This window comes from Meleagris gallopavo, chromosome 23 (genome assembly GCF_000146605.3).
Source record: "Meleagris gallopavo isolate NT-WF06-2002-E0010 breed Aviagen turkey brand Nicholas breeding stock chromosome 23, Turkey_5.1, whole genome shotgun sequence".
NCBI classification, from domain to species: Eukaryota; Metazoa; Chordata; class Aves; order Galliformes; family Phasianidae; genus Meleagris; species Meleagris gallopavo.
In genome coordinates this window covers 3,888,395-3,908,658 of record NC_015033.2, presented here as the reverse complement: position 1 = coordinate 3,908,658, position 20,264 = coordinate 3,888,395, and the positions used below count along the sequence as shown (strand labels likewise).

The following is a 20,264-nucleotide window of genomic DNA, read 5'->3' as shown; positions in this document are numbered from 1 at the left end:
TGGCTTTATTTCTGCATGCTTGGCAAACTCCATGGTTATTTGGTTAAAAGGCCAGGAGAGCATCTAAAATATAAAACGATTAGAAACACATCATGCCTCCTCGTGTGAATTTGCTTCCCACTGTATAAATGGGGAATGACAAGTTAATAAAGGTTTAATTTAGCACATCTGCAATTACAGTATTTCTTCTGAGAACCAAGCATCATTTACATTTCAGCTTTAGCCTCATTTGATCTATAAGATATAATGCAGTGAGTGAAGAACAGGAAGTTTAGTAACTGTCTCCTGGAGATGGGTACAGTTTGTGTTTTAAAGCCATTTTATAGGGGAACTAATGGATGTTTTATTGCTTTATTTTGGGTGCAGAAAGGTGAGCAATCATATGCTGATTATCACCAAAAACACTCAGCATGTAAAACATGCAGAGCAGTAACTGCTACAGACCTCCAAATGCACTCCCATGTCATCGTGGGAGGGCAGCAGGAGGTCTATCCTTCTTCAGTCTCTCTGAAAAAAGCCTTATATGGAAGCAATAGGATTTAGTTTTCTTCCTGTATGTAAAATGAAAGACGTACATGCTTCTAGAAGAATTAAGACTGAAAGCATTTAATTCTACTAAGATATTTTCTAATAATTGAAATACTGTAATTAGACACTTCGTTCAAAGACCCATGCCTTCAAAGATTTTATCCATGCAATCCTGGGGAGAAGTATGCACATGCTGGCTTGCATATTCATCTACAAGTTAAGCCAGTTACTTCCATGTTGTTTACAAGAGCAAAGTTGTAGAGGAACTAGGCTTCATTAAGACCAGATTTCACTTCTGGGAAAGCCAGCTCACAGCTGATTACAGTGAGTATAAAATCAGTGTCAGTCAATAGGGATGATGTGGCTAAACAGTCTGATGGTGAACACGTGTGCAGCACTATGATGGCATCTATTAGCAAGCTACAGGAGGGGTGCTACTGAGGCTGAAGGAGCAGTCATAGCTTTGCTGTACCTACAATATAGAAGTAAATGGAAGCTGCAGAAGTGGGAAATAATTCTTTCTGATGAGGCTAAAGGGTCACATCATGAGTGCTTTGGATGTTCCTGCCTTTAGGAAAATATTATATAAATCTGCCCTTGGGCTGGCTGTGGTTTTAGCTTGATGCTCTGAGGATATAGTTGCTATCTGGTCAAAAAAAGGCACATATTTTTCTCTTACCATATTGGGAGCTACTTAACATAGTGATACTCTTGTTGCTCTGGGAATGCAAATAAACACTACGGAGTAGAAATGATTTGGTTCCTCTCCTGTTTGAGGTCCTCAGAGTGCAGCAAGGACTCTGCAGTATCTCTAGGCTTAGTGTGAACTTCTGGCCACCTGCACGAGCTCAGAAACGGGAATACGTGGAACCAGACACGTTCATCATGTCTTCTTACATCTGAGATCTTGGCTACTAAGAACAAGAGGGATAGGCTAGCAACTCAGCAAAATATCTCAGCTCTAACATCCTGTAAGCAGAGGCAGGCTTCTTTAGTGTAGTGTACCCTCTCAGCAAAATTATTTCTGTACCATCTGCACAGAGAGCAAACTGGAAGGCTGCCCTTATGTTTATCAGGAATGTGGAAACACGAGTAGAAACAGCCCAGAACACACTCTGAGCATTCCCTGGTCGCTGAAGCTGGCACTTGTATAGTAGCAGTTACTGTCTCAGGCTTTCAAACATAAGGCTGTTCCAATTACAGTATATGAACTATGCCTGCCAAGTAGGGGGGTGGGGAGTTGAATATTCATCAACAAAGCTGCTGTTTGAAGAGAACAGTCTGCCTACCTTGCCTTCAGCTTCCACAAAGGCTCAGGCAGGTTTGCCTCCAGACTTGCACGCTTCTGAAGCAGTAACTGGTTAACAACTGTTTAAAATTGTTATTAACCTACCTATCTGGTTCCGATTGGGAGAATAGAATGCATTGACCACTGCAGCTCCAATTATCCATCTGAAAAGAAATGTTGCACGCAAATTCATGAATTTTTTAAACACTCTTTTTACTGAATTACTCTTATTCACAAATGTAGATTGCATTTAAGGGATTGAGATGGGAAAAAGGGTGCCACCGAAAGCAGTTGTAAATAAATACTCATAATAGGAAATAGATGATGTCTCACTTATTGGCATCTTTCATCCAGAAGAAAACCAAATTAAAATGAGAAACACATTTGCTCTTGAATGTTTAACAGTGACACTGGGTGGAATGTGGTGGGTGTTTACCAGGTCACTTTAACAATATCTGAGCTTAAGAGGAAAAGAAGTATTACATTCATAAGAAAATTAACATTTAGAAGACATTCTGGGCAGCAGAAGGCAGTTACTCAAATTAGAAGTTAAGTCCCAACTTGTCTGTTGAAAAATTTTAATTAAAACTGAATAATCACAGGCACTGCAAATCTGGAATCCTATATACAAATGTCTGCATTTGGAGTCCACTGTGTCATGGATAATGAGTATTAACTTAGAGAAGTAATTCTTGTTTGAAATAAGCTTCTCTTGGAAAATTTTACCCATAACTTGACAACTTTTTATTCTTTGTATTTCTCCCCTTCCATCCCCCCTCCTTCTCTTCTACCTGGCATACACTTCTGGTCAGCCCACTTCAAGGCAGTCTGAAGCCATGAACTCTTGTCAAGTGTTTAGCAGCATCAGCCTAAGATGTTGCTCTTCCCACATCTTCTGTCCTCTCAGTGTCACGTGGTGCCCTGATTGCTCTATCTACCATTATCTTGACATAGTACTTGTAAGCTGCTCTGAAGTTTAATTATTCTCTGCTTAAGCAAAACAAAAAATGTTCACATCTTCCAGGAGATGTAAACATAAGCATTATTACTTATCTGCAGCATGAGTTAACACAATAACACCATTAATTCAGGACTTAAGACTATATACCTGACATGTACATGTTCCTTGAAACTTACATGTCTTGGTCAACTCTTTCTCGAAGTTTTTTCAAGCTCTTTTGGGCTCCAGCTCTCAGATTTTCTAGGATGTTCTCAAAGTAATTGTGTTCACTGAAGTTTAGCTGAAGAAAGATATCTCGGTATTGGTAAGATGTGCTGAATGAGGAATTCTTTGTGCCACTGAATGCAGCTTCTAAAATATTTTGATTGCAAAGTATCACTTATAAATGCATGCAAAGAGCTAATTTCCAAAATGTTCCATACAATCAAGTTTATAGTCACTTGGAAATGATGGCTACTTAGGTGTAAGTACTCAGTGTGGCAAGAGAATAAGTGTAGGCTTTTATACAGAGGTGAGGTACTTACTGAGGTACAAACAGTGTACTTACATTGGCATATTCCTGATCTAGCTTTTCATTTTGATCTTCCAATATATAATCTGGGTAGCCAATCTGTTCTTTAATTGCCAACGCCTAGAAGAAAAGAGTTGAACCTTTCCTTTTTTGATTCAAATTCATTTTTGTTATTGCCCACCTGTTTATGAGAACTGGGATGCAAGTAGCTGAAAACATCCTATTGCCTGGTGAGACTTCAAACAAGCAAACAAAAAAACCCCAACACAGAACATACAGTCTTCTTCTCCTCTCCAAGTGTGGCCAATCACTATGGTAAACTCGCAGACTCTACAGCACTATTTAACAGGATTCAGCTTAACTTTTTTAACTTTTTCTTTGGCAACTGTGCCAATAGTTCTAAAGTCAGCGAAAAAAAAACTTTCCTTTGGGGAATTGCATTGTATTCAGTTGTCATATTAGTTGATGGGTGTCATCTTCTCACTTATGATGTGGTTCACAAGATGCATTAAGGGAATAAAAATGTACGTGAGCTAATAAGGGATAAAAAAGAAAAGGAAAATGTCATAGGATGGATAATAAATAACAGGATAATGGACATTAAACTTTTCTCATTTGGAAACTAACGCTACGATATTCCAAAGATTTCACATTCATGAAAGAATGCTGAAGTTTCATGTTCTCTCTGACCTTCTCACGAGCTTTTGCTTTAGATGCCTCATCCATCCACTGTAACTCATCTAAGGTCTCAATGAACACTTCACGAATCTTATCTATTAAATCTTGGACCTAAAAGAGAGGCAGTTAAGAAATGAATTATTTACATGCTATTCTTTCCCAAACGCAGTTAAGGTGATGAAGGGTTTCCAATTGAAAACTGATTTCCCCAGAATTCTATGTTTTGTACCTGGCATTTAAAAGAGAATCACAAATGAGTTCTTATGCTTCCTGACTCATGGCTTGTGGGTATCTTTACCAGATAAAATAGGCTGGGAGATCAGATGGAGGGGAATGCTCACTGTGGACACTGGAAGTACAATAGTACAAAGGGGAAACTACATACCATCCTCTTGCTCTCACCAGCAAATGTCTCCCTGACATACATTGCTCCTACTGCGTTCTCCATGTTGTTGTTGACATAACTCACGCATTCTCTCCAGCGGGCTTCTTCCAGTGTTGTCCCATAAAGAGCCTAGAATATAAAACACCATAGGATCAATTCTGCCAATGCATCTTTTATTAAAAATCCTCTGCCAAACTGCTGCCTAATGAGAAAGCTAACTTAAGACAAAAGTTTCTCTTGTTCCTTCAACTTTGTTTTTGATTACGTGCTCTAACAATGTCTTTGTGTTGACTCGGTGAATGGGGGACTCTCCTCCTAAGGAGACTGCATAGCACGGTACTGGCAGAGAGGAAATACCTTCCTGTAGCTGGCCCGAGCATCCTTGAAACGCCGACTCAGGCTGCTGACTCGATCGATTACCAGTCGCCAAATGAGGTAGTTCTGGATGGTGCTGTGTGGAAAGCAAAGCTGAGTTTAATCCCTTATAAAAAGTACATTAGTGCAGACTGTCAGAGGAGAACAGTGATGCTGTGTGATTCTCTTTTCTAAGAGAAGCCCTAGGAGAACTACCAAGTGGGGCCAATAATTTGTTTCCACAGTATTTCTGTGACTATTGTCACGGAATTGTTCCAAATTTTATTTTTTTTACCTTGCTGAGTACTTGGAAATAATTGCTTTCAGCTCTTGCAAGTAGGGCATGCCATATACAACAACTTCTTCTTCTGGGTCAACCTGAACACTTACTGAAGACATGACACCCTGGATGAAGAAGGTCCAGTTAAATTCCTAGGCAGAAAGGAGACACATACTCATGGTGTTAAGTGCCTTAGTAACTGTCCACACTTTCTACAGTCCATGCCACTGAATGTTCTAGTGTTGGTAGTAGAAGCAACAGTCACTAGAGAACACTTACGTTCAATGCAAACTTTTCCTGTAGCTCTTTTAAGGTCATTTTGTTGTATAACAAGGTTACATCATGCCTTTCTTCTGCTGGGGTAGTTGCCTGAAGACATTCACAAAGTTATTACCAATGGCTGAAGTTACATGAATATGTTTGCACACATAAACATGTAAACATCACTGAGAATAAAAACAGGTTTGGGTTTTTTTGTGCGGGAGAAATGAGAGCACAGAGTTGGCATCCAGTGTTAATTTCTACATTTCAGTACAACAACTCAGGCACCTCTAATTCAATAATGCTTCATTAATCTTTTGAAGCAAGAGATTCCCTTCATCTTTCTCAGAACGGACAACCAGCTTTTATAAGTCTCCAGCACCCCAAAAAACACAAACTAATGATGCAAGGGAGCTAATCCTGGCATTATCACAACGTGTGTTTAGCAGAACATGAAGTATTGTGATTCACAAGACTTCCAAAAAACCAGTATGGCTAGGGCTAGAGCAGACATGATAGCAGTGCATGCAGAAGAGATAATTATACACACAGAGGCTCTGATTTCTGGGCTGCTCACGGCACAGAAAGCTTCCTTCTCTCCTCACCCCCCTACTTTTTTTTTTCTTTGGCCATGAGTTTTTTACTGCGTCAAACTGCTGAAAAATAAGAGTAAGACTCTTCCTTCTACCCAAACATCCAGAGAGGTTCTTCATTGCTGTACTCACATTTGCAATATCTGTTTCAAGCTCCATAACCTTTGCCATCTCCTCTTGGACAAACAAATCATCTTTGGATATATTCATGTCTTCTCGGATCATCTTAGCAATAGTGATCATGAACTGCAGGTAAGCTTCTCTTACCTGCACAGAAGAAATTGTATGTGTGCGTAGGGTCATCATGAAAAGGTTTGCTGTCATCTGTCATTAAGCAAACGATTGTTATTTTAGCTTTTACAGTCTGCTGTGATAATGTTGGGCTCAATGGCACAGCTTCTACACTCCATTTCTGATTTTACTGTCATTTTTCTTTTCCTTACTGTAATAGATATTGCTGCAATCCTTATGACCTCTGTTCATCCCGTCATACTTTGCAGTGCAGTTCCCAGTCTCAAAACACGTAACAAAAGCGACATTTTTTGCATCCTTAAGCAAGCTAACTCTGGAGCTTGGGGTTAGAATTTCAACCAGAGCAAAAAGAAAGCTCTGTGCTTTGAGTTGCACTATGGGAGTGGTTCCTACTTGCCAAAATACCGGTGTAAATGTGGAAGGGTTTAAGTTCTCTGAAATGAATACCATAAATCCTCTAAACTCTGTTTTCGCCGACTGAAAGAAAAGCTCTCTGGGATGGGTCCCAGTGATACCTTTGCTTTATTTGTAAGAGGAAGCTATGGCTCTGAGTTACGCCTCAGAATGGGCTTTGAAAAGATTTTTGGCTGCTGAGTACAGATCTATGGTACAAAAAAGCTTAATATTACCTATCATTGCATACTTTTCTTCCTCCGTAGACCTTGGAAACCAGATAAATAAAATAGCTGTTTTGAAATTGAGTCCGGGCACTTACATGATAATGGTTTGTGTTTTTAGGCTGAATGCTGAGGCCTTAATCAGGCTGGACTCCCACAGGCCTCAGTAAGAGTTGTGCCAAAAGATGCTGGACAACGCAGAGGGGGAGTTTGGGTCATCAGTTTGGTTCATTGTTTGTGGGAAGTGAGCTGTTAAATAGCAAATAAAAAGGGGTTGTCTCTCCTCTTTATTCATAAAAATTAAAAACACAGCCCTTTTTATTTAGTTATTTTAAATGCTCTTGGGTTTTCTTTTGCTAAGTAAAGATAATCCGTATTCTGTGCCCGATTTTCTACCCCTTATGAGCTCTTCCTAGTCTGATTTTTGAGCAGGGATGCATAAATATCCCTTTTAATGTAACTGCTACTACGTAGTTTAAACTTGTAGAACAGAATCCTGATTTCAGCAGCTCCCAGCAAACTTCAAGCAGCTCTTTGTTGTTCCCAACACAGCCATGTGCAGATTATATGTTGTTATTATGAGACAGATGAACCGAAGTTGGCAGTTTATAAAGGTGGCCAGAAGGTGTGGAAAAACAATCTCATAACAATTTCACAGGAATGTATTTTAGACCATATAATATATGGAAATATATTCAAATGCAATGAAGTCATAAGAAAGCTAGTCTCTCTCTTTTAATTTTTGTTTTTTTAATCTGTCTTTCCAGCCACTAGACAAGAGTCTGAAATGCTGATCGTTCTCTCTCTATTCCCTTCAGTTCATGCTAGGAAAATGAGTTCGATGTTAAGTTGCAAATCCTCACTGCCAGTATGACATAATTGACAATTAAAAAGTACTAAAGCATTATTTTGAGCTTGGAAACTGATAAATTAGTAAGCTGTTGCAAACACAGCCTGATAAGTATTTACAGAAACCTCACAATTCTGCCCTGAGCCCTGACACAGAAGAGCAGGTAGGATTTAATCTCTCACAACTGCCATGTAGTTTTGGGGAACATGAGGAGGGAAGGAAGGAAGTGGCAGCAGATTCTTACCAGCTGAGTAATTATATTAATTAATTAAGTAAGTAACGTTGCTTTTGCTATTCCATGTAAAAACTTGATTTATGTGTTTTTTTTTTTTTGTTTTGTTTTGTTTTTTTGGTTTTTTTTTTTCCTGAATGAACATGTGAGCTTTTGAATATTTTGTTCTCGAACAAAAGTCATTCTGTGGTATTGCGTGCTCAGTACAGAAGAATTGTCACTTTAGATCGATTGATAACCAAGTTTTCAGTACTTTCTATGACAGCAACCAGAGCAGGTGGTTTTAGAAGATACAAGCAACATAGGTTCACAGTTTTAGTGAAAGTTATCCTTCAAAATTAGAAAATGTTAAAAGTTATAGAATACAGTTATATTTTGTTCACATAACTTTCTTCTGATCGGTTCTGAGGAGTCTTGATATTTAGACATCTGTTCTGTCCTTTTGTAAAGTTGATGAAACTTTGGTATAAGTAGAGAAAAATGTAGCAGTGAATGTGATAATCTGCTCTGTAACATGAAGATTCATATGTTTGAGTTTTCCAAAACACAGGAATACTTAATGATGTTACTTTAGTAGCACATAGTAAATCAATTACAAGGGGTACTTACCCTTTGGTAGTTGCCCCCATTAAAGTAGTAATCTCTGGATGGCATTCCTAAACTAGGTTGGTCGATCTGAAGGAGATCATATACATTTCTTTAGTTAGTGATGAACAGGAACTGGTGCTGTCCAAAGGTGTCCTTCAAAGGCAACATCCTTGAAATGCTGCACATGCCATCCAGTGTTGGAATGGCCAACAATGAGCTTCTACCAAACATTCAAGAACTTCAGCTCTCTAGAAACTGAGGTGAGATGGAAAGTACAACTTCTGTCTCTGAATTTCTAGATGATGAGAGGATGGATACTTAGAGTGGGTTATTGAGGAAAGTCTTTAAGTAGTCATTGAGATAGAAAAATAAATCTAAGCAACTTAGAAAAGAAGCTGCTTGACTTGTGGGCTACACTTCATGCATAAGAATGCATGAACAAGCTCTGAAACATATACATACTGACTTTTGAAATATGGTATCCTGCTATATAATAAGCCTCACAATCATTTTGCAAGTCACAAACATTTTCAACCCTTAAATGCTGTAAATCAGCAAAGATCCATTGATTTAGCAGAAAAAGCAAACTATGCTACCATGGAATGTTTCCCAAAATAACTTTGAGATGTATCTGACACTTGAAGCATTACATAAATTTTGCCAGTTGTGTATACACACTGACTTCATGGACAGCTGATCCATATGTAGGGGAAATAAGAACATGTTATAATTCTGGGGCACATAAATAATTCCTTGCAGTATTTTTCTTACATAGATGATATGTCTGCTGGAATCCCGGTCATCATTCCATACAAACATGTCAATGAGGACACGTTTGTTAAATCTGGAGTTCATTATGGAGAGTTTCTCTTCCATGCTCCAGCTTGGTTCTTGGAGATAAAAGGAAAAATAGACATTATTTAGTAATGTATCAATTTGAACAGGACATATATGTATGTGTTGCATCCTACATTTTAATCTTTTCTTCATAAGGAAAAGTCAGGCTATCCAGGACAGCTGTCACCTTAGTGCAGTAAATAATTCTGCCTCTTTCAGGCACAGTTTTACCTTTGGTGTTGTTCCAGTCTGCAGAAGCCACTGGCCAATCTCCAACCATTGTTAAGACCTCTAGCAGAGGCAGTGAATCTCGCTGCTCTATTAGACCTAAGAGAGGAGAAACAAATACTATTTTGTATTTTTGAGCTGGGAGGAAGGGTGAGGAGGAATGGAGGAAGAAGAAAAATAGATAATATTCCTTACAGTTCAAATCTGGAACTGAGTCTATCATTGTAAAAAACGAGAGAGACCATGAAATCATCAGTCTCCTGCATTAGTTTGATTGAACGGCTTTGGAAAGAATGAAATGAATTGCAGTTTTGCATACAGAAGCTTTGTATGTTTGAGGATGGTAAGCAGCATCCATTCCATATACCAAGGCATCTGTATCCATTTGGCTGAAGAATGACATTCCAGACAAGGCTACAGCGATTACATGGATATAGTCAGGACCTTTGTTCAGGTTGTACATTTGGTACTGAGCAAAGGCACAAAACAAGAAGGGACTCACTCTCATTCATGCATGACTTGTAAAGTATCTTGGCTTTCTGAAACGCTTCTCTGTCCCCTTGATCTGAAGTCTCCAGCACACCTGGGGAAAGAACCATTGCCATGAGATTTTTGCCCTGGAGATCTTTGATCTTTTCATAGAAATCACTGAGAATTCAGGGCTGTGAAAAATACTTGTTACCTTAGGCTTCCATTACTGTTAAACTAGAGTGCTCTTTAAAGGAGCTATCAAAAGAAGAAAGTGTCAGGAAGGACATGCATGCAGCTGGTCCATCTCCCTTTGAAGTTAGTACCAAATCCCCAACAATTTTTAGTGAGAACAGGATGTTACGACAAGATGGATGTAGTAAAAGATGGAGAGATTAAAGGACTGGAGATAAAAAATCACAATCACAATCAACACTTCTCTCCGTAATGTACAATAAATAGTGAGAGCTGAAATTAAACACAAATGTGTAACCAAGGATAGCGAAGCCTCATTCCTACCTTTCAGGATGATCTCCAGCTCGTCCCTCAGGATGTCAAAAATGCTGTATCTGGAGCTAGTTTCAGGGATGACATGCCGGTTCAGCCAGCCTCCACAGGCATACTGGTAGAAATCCTTGCAAGGATCAGCTGTTGTGTCCATATTCTGAATTATTCTAGCAGCTACATATCAAAATTAGAGAGTTGAGTTCCATAAACTAAACTACCCAGTAATCTCTGGGACTACCAGAGACTGCCACCAACATGCCTGGAAAGAAGGCACCTTGCTCATGCTGCTTAACATGGATAAGACTTATGCTCACGTATCATGACTCAAAGGATCATATTCTTTGTTTAAAAACACAAATAAGTATCTGATAGCAGACATCTGCACTGCAATTGGAGTGCTTTACAGAGGGAGCTTGTAAATGACAATATGATAATTCTCCCACAGCTCACTGACTTACAGGCATGAGCTGAGCTACCTGCCTATGAAGTCAGTGTTTCCAGGGGGTGGCTGAACATTTCTGTTGAGGTCTTACCTCTCTTAATTGCCTATGATGGAGTTATACCAGTAGATGCTCAAAATGAATAGCTCTGTGTGTACAATCCGTTCTCCTTGGCAGAATTAATTCTAAGGGGATTTGTGTGATACTTTATAGGTATAGACTGTGTTGGTCAATTAATGTAATTGTGGCTCAGGCTAGAGAACCATTGACCATAATGGGAATCTTCCTGTACTACTTCCTTACCATGAAAATTTATAATGGAGAAATAACAACAGTTTTGTATTTTTTGGTCCCAGTGTTTACACATGGAGCTGTTTTTGAGGACAGCTATACTTACTGCCTTTGACAGAAATAGTTCTATCCCTTTAATACTTATCCAGTCTTAAAGCCTGCCTTGTTTATTCAGATTGGGCAGATCACTTGTAAAACATCACTTCTATAATAATCACCATTATAAGAATCGTTACCTGCTGTAACACAACCAGGTGTGGTACATATATTGCCTGAATTGGTACCATACTGAGTGCCTGTAGAGAAAGGAGTAAGAGAGCAGACAGAATTAGCTGGAAGTCACTACCAATGTCATTCACCAACAGTTCAATCTCAGTATCAGTAAAAGATATCAATGTCAAACACATCTCTTATCTGTGGACACGTGTGGAACACTTCTGTGCAAGAAGTACAACAGCATTCTCAGCAGTGAGTTTTAACTCACCTGCTCATTGCTCATTGTCTCCGTGATAGAAATGTTTTGCAAGAGCTTCTAAAAGAAGGGAAAAAAACCCTAACAAGAAACAAACGTGCCACTATTATGTGAAGAAATGAATCTGTATCCCCATTCCAGCAGAATCTGAAAGGTATCACTCTTGGATATTAGTTTTCTCTTTTTTAATACCTTGTCTTGGTTTGTGAAATTCCTCCAGTGAAGAAAATCTGCAGAAGCCCAACGCACTGCTACGTGTGAGTGATGAGCAGAGCTGGAGCAGTGCCCAGCTCCTCCTGCTTGGTGCTCTCTGCTAAGTGTGCTGCTGTGAGGCTGATGGCAGCGATAGAGGGCCTTGATGTAAAATCTAGAACTCGACTTTGTAACAGCATCTGATCATAAACTTCCTTGATCCTTACTCTGGGGTGCTTGCAGAAAAGTTGCTCAAAGCTTCCTTCCCATGAAAACAAATGTTTTACATTAGAGCAAACAAGATTACAGCAATTCAGATAGAAATAAAACAGTAGGGAAGGAAAGAGGGCTTTGAAGTTCATCAGAGGAAGCAACATAAAAAGCCCTCACTGTGATTGGGAATGTAACATTCAGGGTTCAGCAGAGTGCAGTTGTGCTGCATGGGAGTAGGTCTGCATTACAGTAACTGCATGCCTTGCAATAGTTCAGTGTCTGAACATGGGATGAGCAAAATATGTGTAACGATAGGGCTTCAGCATTTTTTTAATAACCAGGTGAAACAAGCACCATTGGTGGAGTTTCTTAAACTCTCTAATACATACGTAAAAGCCTTGGGCTCTTCCACAGAGAAGGTTAAAAATATAAATACATACATGTGTATATACACACACTTCTTTCTAGGGAAAGCCAATAGTTCGAAGCCACACAGAAATTTTCTTAAGAAGTAGCACTGGTAAGGGTGAGAAGTGCACTGAGTGTGCTGTATTTCTTCCCCCATTTCTCAGGGTTGGGACAGGACTCAGATGAAGCCTGTTTTTAATAGAAATTTCTCCCTTTAATATAACCTCAAAGTGTTTAACTTTGGTTTCTGGAATCCAGCTGCTTTCAACAAGATTCAAACCCTTCATTCAAAAAGCACTTGTGACCATGAAAATGTAACCGAGACGCATAAGCAGGGAAGCCAAATCTGTTCTGAAACCTTGGTTGCACACTCAGTGCTCTGAAACTCTGCCACAAAAAGAGATGATCAGAAATGGCTGGTGAGGGGCTCTCAATTTACTTCAGAAAGTGGTTCTTTTGTGTGTTTTTTTCCTGACAAAGAACCAAGCCAGCCTGACTGCATATGAGATATGACCACTTTGTGAGGTATTTGTCGAGTCTCTGCTCACTTGTTTGAAGCTTTGAATGCTGCACTTCTTGAACCTCAAAGAACTGGAAACAAACGTAAAATGCATCTTTCAGCCAATTTCAGACAGAATTTCTGGTGGGGATCAGCAGATGGAATAATGGCTGCTTTTGCTGCCCAGTGCATGGCCTGGCACTCCCACAGCATTCACACTTGCATTCACTTAGCTCCATCTTAGCAGAACTGGGACAGAGCAGAGTCTTGCCACCCAAATGTCATTTCACAGTGACTTTTGTGTTAGCTGCCACTTCTTCAATTTCTCCATCTCCTTTGACTAGGATGAACATTCATGGAGCTAAAGAATGATGAGCCATCAGCAGTCTAGGAGATGAGCCAGACCTCATCCACACCTTTTCTTTTTGTGCTGGTGCTGAGCTCAGATACTGCTCACAGTCAGCAGGCTCTCACAAACCCATTATTTAAATGCACATTTATTCCATTCGCAGCATAGGAAATGCAAGGGGCATGGAATGGCTTTTGGAAATCCAATCCCAGAACGAGGTGCTCCTTACTTCAGGGATTGTGTTTCCTTTTGTTTGTAAATGCTCTCAGGTGCAGGAGTGGGCCCTCAGCTCTAGCAGCCTGTGCAATAGGTGGGACTGCTGACAACCAGGAGGGATGCAAACAGAAAGAAAATATCTGCCCATCTTACCTGAGAGAAACATACAAACCTGGGAGCCAGAAGGTGAATAATGTATCAATGAAATGGATGATTTGAGTGGTCAGGACTGGCAATTAAATGAGAATGCAAACTGTTTGCAACTCATGTCTGTTCGAAGAGACCATTGGTTATGACTTGACAGCTACAATATGTGTTGAAATGTTCTTCGAACTGTAACTGGTACAACAAGTGATGAGATTTGGAGGTTGGTAAATATTTGTGGAACATAGCTGAGAGGGAGCTATGAAAATGCTGCCAGGATGGGTGTGTAGGTGGTGATGGAAGGATGTAATTGAGAACATGCTGTAGTCAGATTCAAAAACGAACAACTTCACTTGTCTGCTTCTCTTTCTTTGCTCACCCAAATATTACTCTGCTATTCTTACTAAACTTTTTCTTGCTTAGTTAGGAAGGTTTTATGAGCATGAAAGCTCCTCTAGATATCAAAAATCCCCAAAGAGCTTCTAGATCTGTGGAACTGCTGCTGCTTGAGCTTCAGTCATTCTTTTTTTTTTTTTTTCTTTTTCTTTTCTTTTTTTTTTTTTGTGTTGTTTATTTGTTTTATGGAGATAAAAGAAGAAAAAACTCTTAATTTTCCATTAGCGAAATAGCTAACAGGCCAAGGAGCACTGCAGCTTTGCTATCATTTTGCACTCATGTTCTCCTTGGGAATGACTGAATCTGGGAAGTATTTCAAATGAAAGCGTAATTGCTGATACAGCCTGAAAAATATTTATATATTGGAATTCCTTTTCCACAAACAAGCTTTCTTTTTTTGTGTGCATACGCTGGCTTTGTATGCAGCACTGACTCTTCCCATGGATCTGGATGTGAGACCAATATTTGGACAAATATTAATAATGCCTGAATTTTGATTTGCCTGAACCCAAGAAGCAATGTGTACAGCAGGTTTCTCATATCTTTTATGCATCGAAGCAACAACAATTCTTCATAGCTCAGTGTTTTGATACAGAAATGCCTGCTGTAGGACTTAGCTTACGGGAGTTTTTTCTCCTCTTTTAAGCAGAATAAAAATGAACAACTTACTGCTGAGTGTTATGAATACCAAACGCTCAGGGATTTCATCCAGCATTGGAACAAATGCTGATAACACTCAATTGCTGGCAGTGAAAAAGTAAACAATAAAAAAGGCTTTTCTCTTGAATTATTACTCCCTCAAAACGGGGAGTATCCCTGCTCTGCAATTACTATATTCAGGCAGAGCACATCAAACCTTGTTGTCAGGCTTCTGGCAAGTCACTCCCATAGAAGTCACTGAAGCACATTTCACCTGGAGCTCAAATTGCACGATGCAGTTTTAAAGAAGTCTCTCCCCACTCCAGCAGTGCACTGACACTTATTGTGCTATAAAATATGGAAATGTAAAAACACACACACAGCCATACTTCTCCTCTAAAATAGTGCAGCAGTTTTTGACCTTTGTCAAACAGATGATAAACTAAACAAAATGCACAAAATTACTTAAATCGTACTTCATATAATTTAATAATGAAATAAAATGCCACAATCCCCTCTTGGTGAGCCTCCAACAAGGCAGAGATAGGAAAGTCCCTCACAGAGGTGAGCTCACATCTCTGTATTTTTGTTTTCATTTGGCTCTGCAGAAAAGACCTTAATGTTGCTTGCATGGGAAAAAGGAAATTATTCAGGGGTTACTTACCTCTGCTGCTGGCATACAGGATTACCAGGGTGACTGCAGAACAAGTCATGAGGAGCAGCAGGACAGCCAGCCCGATGGCCACGAAGCGCCAGGATTTCTTCCCAGATTTTGTTGATTTTTCCACAATATCCATTTGACTTTCTGATTTCCCCATTATTGTAACTCTAAATCATGGAGGGGAGGGTAAGAAAGAATTAGCTGCATGGCTAAATCAGTACGGGGTGTATGCATGACAAATCAGGGATAAAAGGAAGCAGAATAAAAGCAAAGCTAGGTAAAGAAAACTTCCAGGTTATTACATGTATTTGTCCATTTGATTGTCCACAGATTTGCCAACCTCATTCTCCATTCTCCGTGCCTACCAGGTTGCCTGCACTCAGGGCGTGCAGCTGGGCTACGCCAGCCAGACTCAGTGGTGCCGTGTCATCGCTCCAGGAGCTTGCTTTGGGAAGTGTGAGAAAGTCTCATGACTTGGTTGGGCAACTCCTTTCTCCCAAAAGGGGAAGGAGGGGAAAATCTGCCTCCTTCCACTCGTCGCTCTGAAAAGTATCTTGCTGTTTCCAATAATTTTCTTCTCTTCCTCTGTGGATGCGAGTGGCTCTGTTAGCAGCAGCAGAATCCAAACAGAGATCCTTCCAGGTGCGAGCGTCTTTGAGCTGTGTCTGCCCTGTCCTTAGCAGAGATGAAGGGGTTGGAAAGGAGAAGGCTCCTACGGCATGTGTCAGCTCCCAGGCGTGCCAGAGCTCCTGACTGCCAGCTCCTCAGTCTTCTCAGAGCCATTCCCAAAGTTCTGAGCTCAGCTGTGTGCAGTTCCCAGCTTCAAGCAGACGCTCCTGAGCAGCAGGGGGAGGAGGGGTTGCATCACGCAGGCAGGCTGAGGCTCTGTGCTCACAGCCTGCACGCTGCACCGCTGCTGCCGAGTTTCCTCCAGCTTTCCTGAAATGTGCCACCAGGTTACTTGGCTGCTGTGCTCAAAGGAGGAGTGAGAAGTCAGAGGTGGAAACCTACCGTAACCTTTTGGCCCTGCGAGTGCTGGCAGCTTTCAGTGTAATACACGACAACAGTTATGGAGTGAAAGCACGCTGCTTTATACATAGGTGCAGGCAATGTGCAGAATTCCTTCTATGCTTCTCCTTGAAAATCTAAAAGCTAACAGCTCGGTAAGACAGTAGAAGGATGGGAATGTGATTTCCCTTGGGTTTCATGTAATTCTTTTCAGAGCTGACTTTGGAATGGAGAGAGAAACAGTTTGTTCTATTTGTCTTCTGTTTTGTGCATTCAGCTAGTGTAACTTATTGCCAGTTAACTCTCTATAGATTTTAAGGTTGGCACCTCTCAAGCTGAGCTCTTCAGCAGCACTCTCAGCTTTGAGTGTGGCCACAGGGAAGCACTGGGGGCAGAGCAGGGACTTCTTTGTGGCAGTGCTGTTTACTGGGATGTGCAAACAGTGTTCCAAGAATATGAGCACAGACGTGTTTCCCTGAATGGGGCAGGACACAATAAATGCCAGTTTCTTCTGCCAGGAGTTTAAGCCTCCTCTACTAGTCAGTGCTCTGCCTGAAAACCTCTCTGAGAATTTGCCTTTCCTTCGGAGTCACGTTAAGTTAGGCATCTGTCAAGTGTGAAGGTAGCTATTCTCATCCCTCCTTCTGAAGAGGAACCTAAGAACTCAAAGATCTGAAAAACCCCACTGTGCTTGCAGGGTGTCCGTCTGTGAAAGCTAGTCACAGAAGTGAAGGTTGCTTAGAAGAACAGTTATACATTTAATTATGTGCCAGATGATCTATTATTTCTCTTTGTAGGGAGTCTAGCAAAGGAACCTCCTATGCACGTGAGCCTTCTTTCTGACTGTAGTTTTATTGTTGCTGTGTGATGCAGCTGGCTCTGAGGAAGGTCTACATATTGCAGTAGACAAGTGCCTCCCAGGATTTAATGCAGATATTTTTGTAATGTGGCTGTAAGGTACCAAAGGACATGATTTTGCCCATTTGACAGATGGAGAATCAAGATGCCAAGAACCTACGAGCTTTGCGCCTACAGCTTTCTATGGATTGTGATTAACGTGGTGTCTGAGGCTGGGAATGCCATGGGGGATTGTGAGGTGTGGACCCTTGCTCCCCATATAGCCAAAGGACAGAAAAATAACAAAGCCCTAAGAAACATCTGTAATAAATGGTTCAAACAAGGCTGAAAGCGACTTAATTAAGGCCGTGCCTAAGCACCAAGGACGTGGATCTCTTATGTCCTCAGACAATCTGCAGATTCCCTCAAAACACATTGTCCTAGTCATAAAGAGAACACCACAGATCGTTTTTAATTTTCTTTCGGGAGGAGGTGGGAATTATATCCAGATTTTTTTTGTGTATCTGTAATGCTTTCACTTCCTTGTGCAGCTGAGGAAAAGGTGTACTGTTTCCAATAGGAAATGGAAGGAACTCTGTGTGTTGCACTTCCTAAGGTTACCTTAGGCTGATCGGAACTTCAGCCTGGAAAGTCAGCAGTGACAAACACTTGGTATTTCTGTTACGCAGGCAGCTTAGCTCTGAAATCAACTACTTGTTATTTGTAAAGAAAATGTTTCCATTATCACTCCTCAGGCAGGAGTCAATGACAAATGGCGCAGGGAGCGCAGAGCCTGTTTTGGGTTAGGGAATGTGAGAAAATGGAGGAAATGGAATAGTGAGTTTCTCATGTTCTGTCAGGTCCTATTCGAAATCATTTTGTTAACTCTTTTTCTGCAGTAAGCAGTAGCAGTGCACCACCCAAAGCAGTCATCCAAAAGCTTGCAGTTACTGCAGAGAAATAAAGGAGGTGCCTGATTAATGATATCATTTTCTATAGGGAAAAGCTGGTTTTGCCACCTTAAGACTCAAATTTGCACTGTTTTGGCAAGCACAGCATATACTTCATGTGTCTTAGGTATATACACCATGGTTTTCAGGGAAGTACAACCAAGTTAATGGGAAGGCATAAGACTGCCTGGGAGTGCTCAACGCTTGCAGAAAATGTGTTATTTTAGTTCTCGATCAGAGGTTTTGACTCTGGCTTTAGCAATAAGACCTGGGCAGCTGGAAAACTACACAAGCAGCAGATCTAGTGATTTCTGACTTACTGTCAAAAAGAATAATATGAATCCAAGCAAAAAAAATTGTCATGTGTTGCCTGGACAGTTTTCTTCCAATAGTAATTAAACAAGAATTTTTCTGTAGAAAAGTATTTTCTTTGTCTCTCAAGAAAAACAAAAGCAACTGATCTCATAGATGAGAAAACAACAAAGGCAAGTACTATTCCCAAGAATTTAATCCATTTTCTGTCCTGTGTTTCCCTTGTGGCCTTTTTTTTTTTGTCTTATTTCTTTCTGAGCCTTTTCAATAGAAGCAAACAAAGCAATACAGGATATTGTGTTCTATTTAATTTAAAAGAGGCTCAGGTCTGGTGCTACCTTATTTCTAGTGGGGACACAATAAAGAACTTGTTAATATGCAAAGGACATGGAAAAGCCACCTTCCATTGCAGTTTGCATTTCACTTTCTGATTCTGTTGCTTCAGATTCTGCTGCTGACAGATATCTATCTCAGATATCCAACCAGCAGAGATTGGCCAGCTAAGAGTGGATTGTATTTAAGGCACAAAATCTTATTTTTTTTCCTTTCAGTCATTTTTATTCACCTTGTATGATCTAGCAATTGTAGTTATCCCCACATCGAGGTAAAAGTGCAACACCAGACTTGAAATCACTTCCATGTGAAATACTTTCCATTTTTCCTTAGTTTGGAATTTTCCCCCAGTGGTTGTGAGGCAGGGCTATGGAGAGTAAAACTCTTCCAAGAAACTGCTTTAACATTCTGTTCTTTCTTCTGTGTTTGTCTTTAAGATAATAAAGAACCACAAGTCTGTAATTGTAGCTAATTCCTGTTGTCACTTGGGTTTCAATGTTTGGGTTACACAGTTACCAAGAGGCAGTCTGACATTAAAAACCAAGAGCCCAATCCCCAGTAAATGAGCACAGTGAATGGCTCCAGGACAATCACTGCCCTTGGATTTAGTGAAGCAGGGATGCAGACTACAGGGATGCATTCAGAATGATGAATTTGTCTTTGAAAGCAAGTCTATCTCCGTTTATGTTAACCAGCAGTATATATATATGTGTATATAAATTAACGATTAGTATTTTCTCATAGCTGGTTGGATAGCCAAGTGTGTGTAGTGTAAATAACCTCCCAGTAGATGCACATCCAAAACAGATTAGAATCAGTAAAATCTCAAAGTTTAGAATCTCTTTCAAAACTCTTCCTCATTCTCTCTCTAAAGACAAAGACATTTTGAACGCCATCAACAAATTATCAGACATTAGTGCTATTAGCTATAACAGACAGTGGTTTCTGCAGTGCATTTCTGAATGCATGCTGTCTGCACAGAGCAGCTGATAAAAATGAGAAGTTGTCTTACCTCTGGGTTGTGGAGAATATTTTTCAGCTCCAGAGGCAGGTGGTTGTTGTGCTTTCTGCAATAGAATCAGACGTTCACATTTTCCAGCAGTCAGAAACAAATGCTTATTCTCATTACCAGCATTAAAACCCAACCAGGCTTCTCCCCACGAAGTACTGGTCTTGCCCAGTACTGTGTCTACATCTCCCTCTCCTCCCTTGTACATTCCTCACTCACAGGTCTGCCTGCAGACTTATCAGGGAGAATTAACTCTTTGCACCATATTAAAAATCACTTGATCTACACTGGAAAGCAGATTGTGCAGCAAACAGTACCACTGCTATCCTTAATGGAATAACACGATTTTCTAGCTTGTTAGCATTTAGAAAAGTCTCTCCTATTACAGTAATTAATTCTTTGGAAAGTTCTCAGTTTAATCTGACATGCTTTTATTCTTTCCCAAGAGATTTTCAAGCATCTCAGTTAGGAAGACTT

General features: G+C 40.3%; 1 protein-coding gene across 3 annotated transcripts in view; it reads right to left on the bottom strand.

The window, feature by feature from the left end:
• MMEL1 (membrane metalloendopeptidase like 1) overlaps window positions 1–20,264 on the bottom strand; it is a 33,681-nt gene that overhangs the window by 7,223 nt on the left and 6,194 nt on the right. The window contains exons 4-20 of one of the 3 annotated variants that reach the window (XM_031556668.1): window positions 19,791–19,845; window positions 15,342–15,505; window positions 11,386–11,445; window positions 10,431–10,592; window positions 9,946–10,026; window positions 9,447–9,542; window positions 9,150–9,268; window positions 8,400–8,465; window positions 5,972–6,106; window positions 5,265–5,354; window positions 5,001–5,137; window positions 4,709–4,802; window positions 4,352–4,480; window positions 3,979–4,077; window positions 3,325–3,408; window positions 2,954–3,057; window positions 1,922–1,980 (exon numbers count right to left, since the gene is read on the bottom strand). In XM_031556668.1, the coding sequence (XP_031412528.1) occupies window positions 1,922–1,980; window positions 2,954–3,057; window positions 3,325–3,408; window positions 3,979–4,077; window positions 4,352–4,480; window positions 4,709–4,802; window positions 5,001–5,137; window positions 5,265–5,354; window positions 5,972–6,106; window positions 8,400–8,465; window positions 9,150–9,268; window positions 9,447–9,542; window positions 9,946–10,026; window positions 10,431–10,592; window positions 11,386–11,445; window positions 15,342–15,495 (1,669 nt within the window). In that variant the 5' untranslated portion in view covers window positions 15,496–15,505; window positions 19,791–19,845. Of the gene's footprint in view, window positions 1–1,921; window positions 1,981–2,953; window positions 3,058–3,324; window positions 3,409–3,978; window positions 4,078–4,351; window positions 4,481–4,708; window positions 4,803–5,000; window positions 5,138–5,264; window positions 5,355–5,971; window positions 6,107–8,399; window positions 8,466–9,149; window positions 9,269–9,446; window positions 9,543–9,945; window positions 10,027–10,430; window positions 10,593–11,385; window positions 11,446–15,341; window positions 15,506–15,640; window positions 16,342–19,790; window positions 19,846–20,264 lie in introns of those variants that run through there. The other 2 variants (XM_031556669.1, XM_031556667.1) reach the window with 2 other exon arrangements.